The sequence below is a fragment of the Condylura cristata genome, unplaced genomic scaffold (genome assembly GCF_000260355.1).
Source record: "Condylura cristata isolate star-nosed mole 26May11 unplaced genomic scaffold, ConCri1.0 scaffold00012, whole genome shotgun sequence".
Classification (NCBI taxonomy): domain Eukaryota; kingdom Metazoa; phylum Chordata; class Mammalia; order Eulipotyphla; family Talpidae; genus Condylura; species Condylura cristata.
Window position 1 is genome coordinate 51,659,718 of NW_004567113.1, and position 12,164 is coordinate 51,671,881.

The 12,164-nt window shown below is 45.7% G+C and overlaps 1 protein-coding gene across 7 annotated transcripts in view; it reads left to right on the top strand.

Annotated features, from left to right (window-relative positions):
- The window catches only part of LDB2 (LIM domain binding 2), a 311,143-nt gene that overhangs the window by 121,363 nt on the left and 177,616 nt on the right, over positions 1-12,164 (top strand). For all 7 annotated transcript variants that reach the window (XM_004681393.2, XM_012724131.1, XM_012724130.1 and 4 more), the window contains exon 2: positions 1,581-1,683. In XM_004681393.2, coding sequence (XP_004681450.1) covers positions 1,581-1,683 — 103 coding nt within the window. The remainder of the gene's footprint in view (positions 1-1,580; positions 1,684-12,164) is intronic.

Genomic DNA, 12,164 nt, shown 5'->3' on the forward strand with positions numbered 1-12,164 from the left:
GGGGATTATAATTGAGATGGAAAAAAAATGGACAAAATGATGTAAAAATAAACTGGTATAAAACAAACAAACAAACAAACAAACAAACAAATAAATAAATAAATAAGAAAAAAAAAAAGAAACCAGTGATCCAGGATTCCAGATAGGCTTCTTTTCCTTCTGGTGCTACTACTTCCAAGCCTATGGCATTTTCTAGAAACTCTGACAGGCCTCCTGCATGGTGTCTCAGGTATGACTGTCATACTATCTTGGTTATCTCCTTCTGGTGGACTTCAAGCTGTTTCAGGGTGGAGACCAATCTCTCATCCAGGGCCTGCACTTAGTAAGTGTTCAAGAAATACTTGTTTTTGAAAGGAGAGGAAGGAAGTTTGTGTGGGGAGCTTGAATTGCCCCAGGGAGGCTTTCTGTGTACTAGGTATTTGGCATTTGGTGTGATGATTGGAAAGAAGCCAGAGAAACAGACAAAAAACAACAACAAAAATCATTGGTTTGAGAAGTTTCTTTTCTGGAAAGAGGACAGTTTCCATTTTCTGTGGCCCCTTCTCTGTTTTTGTCAGAATTGAAGCCTTGTTCCTGAGGCCTGCCAGGGACAACATCACATGATCATAAGCAGAACAACTTTGTGGGACCACTGAGTAGGGAGCAACAGCCCCTCTTCTGACCCTGCCCCCCATCTGACAGGCAGCTGTGAAACATCTAGTCTTAAAATCTGGCACGAACCAACAATTCTTTGCAAAAAGGTTACACAGAAGGTTACACAGAAGAATGTGGGAGTGAATGGCGTACTCCACAGAGAATGAGGTCTGGGTAGGAGTCCCCTGTAAACAGGACTCTGCACAGCCTCCTCACTCCCTCCTCCACCTCCTCCTCGGAGATCAGCAGCCATTTCAGCCCCTCAAACTGCCAATTTCAAAGTGTTTCCTGGCTGAGCAAGAGAAACTCTCAACCCAAGACAGAGTTCGTGCGGACTGTCTGTGTTCTGCTGACTTGCTCTATTTTTAATCATTGTTTTAATACCCAGCCAGTGCTCGCCTGTAAGCTCAGCACAGTCCCTGAGGACGGGCCACGCTGGCTGCCTGGCCATAAACTCACCTGAGCCTGTATCACCAAGTAGCCATACTTGTCTCTCTGAGAATTCCGTTAGCAGAGAACAGGGTTACGGGCCACTCTCCCCTCTTTTTGAAAAAAGAGTCTTCATGAAACTTGGTCTCCTTGACCTGCTGTACTGTGGTGGCTTCTGTTTATAAAATACAGTTCTTTAAAGAGCCAAGAGAGAGGAGAAGCGTGGACTGTCATTTACATTAAATGCAAACCCATTTTGTGAAAATATCACATCATGTTTTGTAGTCCGTTTACTCAACCTCCCCAATATGTCCTGGAGAATTAATTTTCATTTGCTTTGCATAACTCGTGTATAGAATTGGAATGCAGTCGCCGTGTAAGCAATTCCTGTGAAGTCACCCCAAGCCTCTGCTCCCCTTCTAGAACACCCCACAGGTGTTCTTTCTTTTGCTGTTTCTTGTACTCTCGGAGACACTTTCCACTCTGGGCTGTTAAATAAACCATCTGTCTCTTTGCAGGACAGTGACAATCTCTGGTGGGACGCTTTCGCCACTGAGTTTTTTGAGGACGACGCCACATTAACCCTTTCGTTTTGTTTGGAAGATGGACCAAAGCGATACAGTAAGAGAATTAATTTTTCTAATATTGTCTTCTCATGGTGCCTCTTGGAAAACCCACAGGAGTGTCGAGAGCAGAGCGCCTCGCTATAGTCTGACAGCGAGACCTGAGCTCTCGCTGGCCACCCAGTCGTCACCGAGGCAGCCCCTGGGGCTGAGAGGGATCACCTCAAGTTTGGATGTTTGGGTGCTGGCCAGGTCGGGGGGACTCTGCTCCAAGTCTCCCAGGACGAGTGGGAGCTGGATGGTGGTGCAGCTCTGTCTCTCTCTTCCCTTCCTCCCCTTTTGTCCTGACAGCTCACCCTTGACACCCAACGTCCTGCTTCTGAAGATTCCTTTAAAGAAAAAAAAAAAAACCTTCCCAGCCACAGATTCGGGCCACATCCTTCTAATTCTCCTTATCAGTTATCTCAGGCATTTATTTGACAAGTGCTATTTTTTCTTGGGGGGCCGGGAGAGGCCACAGCTGCTTTGAACCTTACCGTTTGGGATTAGTGTTGACAGAATTATAGTTCCTTGTCTTTCGGGAGAGTGATAACTCTGTAAAGATCCTCAAATTACAGCCTGTGGCACCTTGGGTAACAGCTGATCTGGCCTGATTAGGCTCAGCCAACTTGTCAGAGATCACATTTGCTAGTTGTATTCTAGGACCAAGAGACATAGGTACATCAGCACAAAAGCAATTAATGTCCGCTTAGATCAGAGAGAGATGTGTTTTCAGGAATCAGAGTTGCAAGTATGAAAGGATCTGTCGGAGTGTAAAACATCTCCCGTGTCACCAGCACTGAGATGCAGCTGGAACCTGCCGCCCTGTGAGTCCATTCAGAGCTCTGGGGAGGGGATGGGTAGAAGGACTTTGACAAGTGGGCTGGAAAGCGACGGTGGTTGCTCAGTGTCCTTAAAACCACTAGGGTACAAGTGTTGTTTTTTCGTCTGTGGGAAGTCTAAACATCGGAGCAGTATTTGGCTCTACTGAATGATGAGTTGGTGCATGATGCTAATGCACGGTCATTTTGCAAACTGCAAAGAGCAGGCTAACTTGGCTTTGCTGTCCAGTCAGTCGCTGCCAGGGGTTCGTCTGCAGATGTGATATTGTGGGCTTCGAAGGGCGTGGGACATTTCCCGTAAGTATTTGGGGTGAGAAGGGCAGCCTGACAGCAGGTGTTGGTGACTGTCTTTACCCTCAAACATAGTAGCTCCCCTTGCAAACACTGACCGTGGGCCCCCAGATGCTGTCTTATTCACTTGCTGTTGTGGGTACCCCTCCTTCCCCCAGCTGCTTCAGCTCCAGAAAGCGGATTCAGAAGCTGCTGTTTCTGGAGTCCCTGGGAGATAAATGAACTCAGGAATCCAGCAATTACTCTCTCCCCCCAAACCTCCCTGATCAATGGAGAATAATTTTGAACGAGCAGTCATCCATCCTCCAAGCCTTCTTACGGTTTTCTGAAGCTTCAGCTCAGATAACTTCAAGTTATATTGCTTTATGTTCCCGTGCTTTTTCTTTCTTTCTGTTTTGGATTTAGGAATCCAGCAAGATCTGTTCAGGGAACTGGAATTCTAGAATTACAGTTTTCCAGTCTCTACTAATAAAACAGATGCTTGATCTCCCCTCTGCTCCCGCCCCCTCCCCAACATCATTTGGGGGTGAGGCTCCATTAGTGACTGTCCAGGGCTCTTTGTTTCTCTGAGCCAAAATATTTCCCGAGCAGAGAAAAGAAACAAAGATGATTGACAGTCTGAAGCCGAGGCTCATCAGCTGCTTTGCTGACAGCCCAGTGATGTGCACGCACTGCTGATGTGCGGGCGGGTGACAGCTGATTGACAGCCCAGGGCTGGGAGATGGGCGAGCGCCTGCTTAGTGCTCTGTTTATGCGGTGCTCCGGGCTCGGCGCTGCCACCTTAACCCATTCGCTGTGCAGGCACACGGTGCCAGGCTGGGAAACACTGCTGGCCTGGGCTGTGGACTACAGCCCTTCCTTGATGTGGTCCAGGGAGCTGGGGACTCAGCATTTCTGACAAAGGAAGCCTTGGCTATTGCATTTGTGTATGTAAAAGAATCCGCATAATGACTTTCATTCTAGGTATCAAGAAATATTCCAGATGAGCTTTAGTTAACCCTTACTAGAAAAACCCCTCCTCCTCCCTCCCCACCTCTGTGTCTTTAGGTAGCAAATCTCTCTCTAAGCTAGCACAGCTCTCAGCTACCGTAAATCCTGCAATAGGGGTTGCTGTATTTATTGTTAGTCACCCCTCTTCCACCTGGAGATAACAATTTCACCCCTCTTAAATTGTTGTCTCCAGGTGGACAGTCTTTATTTTATTTGTGGTTGAATTCTCAGGTTAAGACAGTATAAGTGCTCATTAAATACTGAATGAATATAGAGGAATGAAGGAATGGACATTTGGGGAAAAGTTTACATCACAAACAGAATGTTGGCCAAACCCCAAAGGTCTATGGACTTTTTTTAACCTGGAGGGACTTTGTCCCCAGGGCTGTGCTCGCAGACTGGGCTACAGTCTGCTCTCTGTTGAACCGGAGATTGGGGAGACAGTGGGATAATCCAGGAGACCATCTGCGTCGCTGGTGTGGTTACACCTGTGCCAGTCCCCACTGGCTTGACGTGGGGGAACCTCCACTTCAGAAGGATGTGACTGGGTCAGACGGAGACTTCTGACATGCTGGTGGTTCCCAGAAAGCCTGAGGGGCCAAATGGTGTGAAGAGGCGCCAGGGGGACTGGACCCTGTTGGAATATTGGAAAGCAGGTGCACTCCTGTCTCTGCCTTGGAAGAGACAGAAGGTGATTGTCCAGCAGTTGGAGAAGTTGGCAGTTCCGGGCATCGGTGTCCTGCTTGTGTTAGGTAGAACTCAAGTAAGCAAGGGAGCAGAGGCCGGCCACTCTGTCTCTGTCCAGGTCAGTGGTTAAGAGCTGACTAGCATCTTTTCTGAAAATGGCAACTGGGCCAAGAGCCCCAGCTGGTGAGTCATGGCCCTTGGGTATCCCGACTCCAGACTCAAAGTCGTGACACTCTGTCCCCCGACCGCTATCCCTATGTCATCCATAACTGAGGGGCAGGAAATGGATTTGTCATTCACACATTAACAGGGTCACAAGTCACAAATAATGACTGTGTCCTCCTTGACAGAGAGGCCGAGGAGCGGGGTCCAGGGGCTCACACACACAACTAGCTTGCCCTCCTGTGTCCAGGGGGGGCTCCCCCATCTTGTCCAGCAGAAGCTGTCCTTAGGGTGATCCCTCTCTGTAGCTTCAAGCAAGAGTTGATTTTCCTCTGTCTTTTGGGGTGGAGCAGAAGTGTACCCCATGTGACTGTCCTGTGACCATCCCAAACTCCCTTTTCACAAAGGTACTGGCAAGACTTGGGAGACTTAGGTTACATCCAGCCGGCCATGTGTCATTCACCTACAGGACATATATGGCTTCCAGTTCACTCAGGAAGTACTTTACGAATTGTATTATTTTCGTTCAGATAACTCTGATTTACCACACTGTGCAATTTGGAGGAACAGGCTCACACCTCTTCAGATGTAGGTTACCACACGCTACCACTCCCACCCCCTACCCCCACCCCCTCCAGCATCCACTATAGTACATGAGGAAATATTTTTGCAGGAGAGATACACGGAGAAGGTCTCCTGAACCCCTTGGCCTGGGAGAGGCAGGGAGGCTGCACAGGCTGGAGGAAAGGGCAGGACTCCGGGGCCAACACTGAAAGGCACTCCCTTGTGTCTTCAGGCCCTCACTTGCAGAATGAGCACAGTCTGCCCATCCTGCGGTGCAAATTCAGTGAGCTAGCACAGTCACAGCCCGGGACCACCTGAAGTGGGCTTCCAGTGCAATTTTGACGGCTAGGGTTGATAACCCTGCGTGGCCTCGACCTCACCACAGCGCTTCTTTTAGAGGAGAAGCCAGACATTTGTCAGGGGCTTAGCACACATGCAGAGCCAGCTGCGAGCCTGTGCGCCCTCCCTGATGCATTTCCTGTGGAAGCGCAGCTGTGAGCAGACACACTCCTCCCGACTTGCACCAGCACAAACCCAGTCTCTGGTGTGTGGTGAGCAGGCGCGGGAAACACAGGGCAAGGGGCCTGCATGTGCACTTGGAGCTAAAGACTACACACTACATTAAACGTGTCTAGGTTGGCGTTGCTTTGCAAACGAGGGGGGACATGACAGCACCACTGCCATACTCCAGGGCCACTTCCTACTGACCACTTGTAGGCAGAGACGTGAGACCTCCGCAGGGGCTCTGGGTGGGCTCCCGGGCGCAAACACAGCAGTGTCTGACTAACTGTCACATTCTGAATGTCGGCAGGCTCATCTGAAAGTGAGGGTGTGATGAGATGAGGCGCGTCAAGTTCTTCATGGCGTTTCCTGCACCTCGAAAGTGCTCTGTAGTAGCTGTGTCCCTGTGATTCCAGGAGCCTTTGCTGCCTCTGGTGGAGACTCCGGGAAGCACAGACCAAATTGCCTTTCTCTGCTACACTCACGGGTGGGGGGAGGGGGGCTCCACTCATTTTCAGTCACACACTTATCACTTCATCCTAATTTCCACTTTTTATCAGAGTGAGGATTCTGGAAGGAACACCCACCTTCACAGGCACAAGAGCCCACAGCTCTTTATACTCCCTTTGAGGCTCCTGGGGTTGGGGGGCTCATTCAGGGACCATCATCAGCTCTGCTCCCCCGTCTTCATTCTTCAGGTCTCGCTAGATAGCTCCAAACCACAGGTCCACCGCGGAGGGCATTTCTACACTCCCTGTGTTTTGGTTACATTTTTGTTCCCGCCTCCCATTTTCTTTCCCGCCAGGGCTGACATTACGGCCATCTTGGCCAGGTGCTTCCATTTTGTTCTGAAATAAGTGTGGTGCAGTGTGGAGCCTGTGGCTGTGTTCCCTGGAGGTCTGGAAAGTCTGTGAGGCCAAGCAGCGCCCCTCTTCCTGTGACTGTTTTCTCCTCTTCCTTTGACTTGCGCTGCCCAGCTGTGTTTTTGTTGTGCTTACTCTGTAGGAATTCTGAAAGCCTTTCCCTTCCACGCTCTCTTCCTCAAGTAACTTGTAGCACAATTAAAAAAATGCATTCTGAGGGGCTCTCTCTGGTGGCGCAGTGGGTTAAAGCACTACTTATGAATCTCTCCAAAGCCACTGCAGCATGAGTTCGATCCCCGTTCAGGGAGCTGACCTACATGGTTTCGCAGACCTCTCCTGACCCGCCCACTGCTGCTGTCCTCAGCAGTGTACTTTGTCAATCTGCCTGTTCTGCTCCCCACTCTGTCTCTGGTGAATCCCTTCATCCACCACACCTCTGGCCTGTACCCCAGTTCTGTAAGCATAAATAAATAAATCTTAAAAAAAAAGCATTCTTGGGAAAGTCACTCCTTGAATATTATGTCATTTTGACACTAGGCTTAATAACTATGGTGGTGTGGATATGGCCATCTTAAAAAGCTACATGCAGAATGCGGTGGAGAGCAGTGCACGTGGGCAGGAGACTTACAGGCCACATGGGTGCTGTCTTTCTGATGATAGCATCTCCACAATTGCAGCTGAAATCTAGACAGACACAGGTCTGTGGAGATCAGCTTTCTCAAGGGACACGTGTTCAGCTGGTCCCGGGGATCTTCCTCTACAAAGTAGCTCTGTTCTGTTGAAAATTCCGCCTTCTTGTTTTTTAATACATCCGTGGGATTAGTCATCAAAATCAGGGTGATGGATGCACATAGACTCATCCACCATAGTCAGGGGAAGTTAGGAATATTGCTTAAACCCCAGTCTCTTCATCTATAGCACCAAGGAAATTAAACTCCCAGCATCATAGAGTGTTTGGACAAGTAATAGTAGGCGGAAAGCATACAATAAACACTTCTTGAGAGAAAAGAGAAATGGAAGAATGACTGGGATGAGTTAAACCTACCATTGCCAGTCACTTAGAATTAGAGCAGAGGAATAGTTATTCAGACTTTTGGCACAGAACAGTAAACATCCTGGCTTTGGTTCTTTACACAGAAACCTTAAGAGTTTCATGGCCGATTGGAGAAAAGCTGATATAAATGGAAGATGATTTTGGAGAAAAGCTGATATAAATGGAAGATGATTTTAAAGATTTTGACACTTACCCAACAAAGGTGACGTTTTCAGCCCCTGCTTTGCCCAGAGGCAAGGCGTTGTGGAATTCTTGTCAAACGCCACTGGGCTCTCTCTATTTCTTGTTTACTGGGAACAAGCTGAAAGGAAATGAACTGTGATTACCTTCAAAAATATATCCGAGAGCACAGAATGTATGTCCCGAGAGCGTGTCCTGGTGGCTGTTGTGGAATGATGTGGTATCACCGTGCCACGGATGACTCTAGACAGTGCTTTCTTGTGTGTGGAACTGCATTCAATGCTTTCTAGAATGGTGATTCTAGATTCTGAGTTGTTACTTTGGTGAGTGATCCTTTTTAACAGCAGTCTTCACTGGCTGGCAAGCTTTAGAGCAAGCTGTGTTTGGTCTACAGCAAATTTTTCTCAGAAGTTCATTTGTTCTTTCATTCATTCGTTGATCCAGTCTTTAAGACTTCACTAAGTTCTTGTTATTTGTGACAGATGTCCATAATGGAGCTGGTGGTTCTGGGGAGCAGGGTACACAATTCATCACAATTTTTTTTCATTTATTTTTGATTCCATTTTATTGAAAATCTGTACCTTAAATTAACATAGTCACCTTAAGAGCTCAAAAAGAAAATATTCTTGTGACATGAATAGAAAATCTGGGACTACTTATAAAAAAGACTTGATGAAAACCCACCAGTGATAGATGAACTGCCAGAATTCTAAAGGGAAAAAAGGATACTGAATTTCTTTCCATTTGTGGTTTCAAATTGATGAATATCAAGAGTTGCAAATTGGCCATAACAAAGGGTTGAGCAGACATCCTATTCTCTCATCACTAATAAATACCACACTAATGATCACATGAGATAATGGACAGAAAAGAGCTTCAAGTAAATTTAAAGTGCTGTGCAAGTTGAATGTATAATATTGTCATATTTGTAATGGATCTTCAAGATTTGGTGATGTTTTATGTTTCCTTTATAAGTCAAACGGTTTAGATATCTGAAATCATTGTTGGATCTTTGGCTCAGGGAATTAAAATTTACTGTCAAATATATAGGCTTGACTAAGTCAAACTCAGGATTGCCTTTAGAAGCCTAGCAGGGAGGTCTGAAAGAGGCAGTGGCCAGGAAATGAACATGATGGGTTGTTTTGAGACTTGTATGACTATGATATCACTGGGGACATCACATGGACTTGCTGATTCTTCGTTTCATGGAGTAATGGAGTGGAAAGCTACTCTTAAGTCTGCCCTGTGGTTCGCAAACAGCTATCTCTACCCCATAGTGGGCAACAGGATAAACGTTGAAAACTTTTTCATTATCATAGTCACAGATGGTGCTATTATTACTTATCATCTGAGGAAATAAATGTTCTGTAACAAAAACCAAAATTATAGAGAAGCATCTCACCTGACCTTCTATATGTCCAATTTACTAATCATCTGGAAGGCAGGGTTGCTCGATGGAATATAAGTATACAATATCAATGCTGGGGACTCATCGACTACAAAATTATTTGTTGTTTACTTGAAATTCAAAGTCAACTGGATGTCCCATGTTCTGTGTTTTTCTTTGCTAAATCTATGTTAACTCTATTGAACATGCTCCATCTGGTTCAAGCTCAAATACAAAAATCTTGAGCATTACTGAACAGCTACACTGGGGTGAGAGTTTGACATGAAAAAGTGCAAAGGCTTCACCTGATGCTTATCTTTGTTTATTCCCACCAACTGGATTCATAAATCTCACCCACAGAATGAACAGCCTTAGCAAAGGGTGGGTGTAGGGGTACAGGTTGAGTTTGAATCCAAAGTTCATGTTGTCAACCTTGCACAGTTGACTATGCCAGCATATAGGCAGGTGTGGAGCTAACACACATAATTGTGATATGCTGTCTGCCTTCAAGGAGCTTACAGCTTAACAAAGGTGACAGATAATGAACTCCAGTGCCACAGTGTCGATACTGAAAGAGTAGGATACACAAGTAAAATACTATGGAGCATGAGAGTGGAGCCATTGAATTTTCTTCCGAGGGACAAAGGTTCAGGCTGGGAAATACTTTTTGTTAACCTTCTGGAACCCATAAATTCCCTAAGGCCATGACAGAAAATGTCCTAACACCATACTTCGCAAACATAAGACCCTCAGTAAGTAACTGTGGGCTGAATGAATGATGTAACAATGTAATTAGTATAAATATGCCCCAGGGGTCTGATTATTAAGCCCAAAGTTTCATTATTACAGGCATGATTTTTCCAAGCCTTTAATTCTTTCCCACCATGACATTCTCAAGGTATAGCAACTCATTTTGTACTATACAAAACCAGAAATGTCACAAAGCAATTTGGAAATTTGTCTACAAACAGATATAGGACTTGAGATTTTCATTTTTAAACACCAAACTACACTCATTTTTACCCAGCCAACAATCTTAGGAATGATTTGATTCTTGTTTAATGCTTTGGGCCATGAGTTAGTTGAGTATTTCACCATGTGATTTGCCAAACTAATAAGCCCACTTGTGACATCGTATCTTATAGATGGTTAAGTAGTTACTTGAGTCTTGTTCCTCAGTGGTTCTAGTGGACATAATTTCAGTGGGAACCCCTATTTATTTTCTTATTCTCCTCACGGGTCATCTTTCATTGCCCCCCTGATAAGAAGAAGAATGAGTAAAAACTGTTGCCATGAAGGAACTAAAGTTCTAGTGACTTATTGTTTTTAAGATTTGCCTCTTTTCGGATCTTAGCCAGATACTCTCTGCCTCTGTTGATGAATCTGGTCTTAAGATAATGCTATCTCCCTATTTTTAGATTCCGTACTCAGTTGTCACATTGGTATCACTTTTTTTTTTTTTAATTCTAGTGTTTATTTTTTTATTTTCTATTTTTTGAAGATTTATTTTATATAATTATAAGTACAATAGCCGGGGTCTAGGCCAGAGGTGCAGGGGGTGAGAGTATTCACCAGAGACAGAGTGGGGGAACAGAGCAGGCAGATCTACTGAAATACACTGCTGAAGGGAGCAGGGTGGAAGATAGGAGAGGTCTGCTGTACCATGTGGGTCACCTCCCTAGCCAGGGACTCAATTCATACCTCAGTGGCTGGTAATAGCTTCATAGGGTTGAGACTTTCACCCCTGCACCATCGGAGAGGGTCTTGGTATCACTTCTTCATGTAAAGTATTTTGAAAAATTTATGTGAATCGAGATGAGTACAGAATGTGCTTTATGTAATACTAGTTTGTGATATACTTGTTTAGAGGGTTGAACTAATCCTCCCCATAAGCCAATGGATAGCTTAATCTTCACTTGGGTGCGATGTGTTCTGGTTGTGTACGTATGTAAGTGTTTGTTTGAATGCTCCTTATTTACGCAAACAGGATAAAGTATTGTTGAAGTCAGGTGTAATTAACGTTTTTCCACTACCATAAGAAGCCGTGCACAGGTAGGTTTCATTAAGAATGCAAAGGCTTTCCCTGGTGGTGCAACGGGTTAGGATGCAGCACTGCAAGCTGCCTGCAGCCACTTCAGAGTGAGTTAGATCCCTGCCCTGGAGGTGACCCACATGACGCAGCAGGCTTCTCCTGTCTCGCCCACTGCTCCCCTCAGCAGTGTACTTCCTCGATCTGCCTGTTCTGCTCCCCACTCTGTCTCTGGTGAAGCCTCTCACTGCCCCTGCACCTCTGGCCTGTACCCCAGTTCTGTATGCACAAATAAATAAATTAAAAAAAAATACAAAGTCTCCCCAACAAAATCACCCATGAGAAATAGTTTTGTCATTTATTGTTCAACCGCATAGTCATATTGAAGTATCTGAATTCAAGGGCTTACAAAAGTTGGCACCTTCATATGTTTGTTTTTATTATTCATGCCAAGAGAATCAATCTTACATCATTACGGCGTCTCATTGATTTTTTTTTTAAAGATTTATTTATTTGTTCATACAGAACTGGGGTACAGGCCAGAGGCTCAGGGGCGGCGAGAGGCTTCACCAGAGACAGAGTGGGGAGCAGAACAGGCAGATCGACGAAGTACACTGCTGAGGGGAGCAGCGGGCGGGTCAGGAGAGGTCTGCCGCGCCATGTGGTCACCTCCGGGGCAGGCGGGGATCGAACTCATGCGGAAGTGGCTGTAGCTTCTTAGTGCTGTGCTGTAACCCTCTGCCACCAGGGAGGGCCCGTCTCGTTGATTTTTAAGAGGTTGGTCCTTTCCCTATATGGGAGCTAATGGCTGACTTGAATATTTTCTCTGATGGGATCTTTCTCAGTGGTTACATACAACTTTGATTTTTCAAGTTCAAATGGAGAACAACTGACACTAATAATAATTTTGAAAATTTGTAGGAAGTAAGATTAGTTGGGAAGATGATATG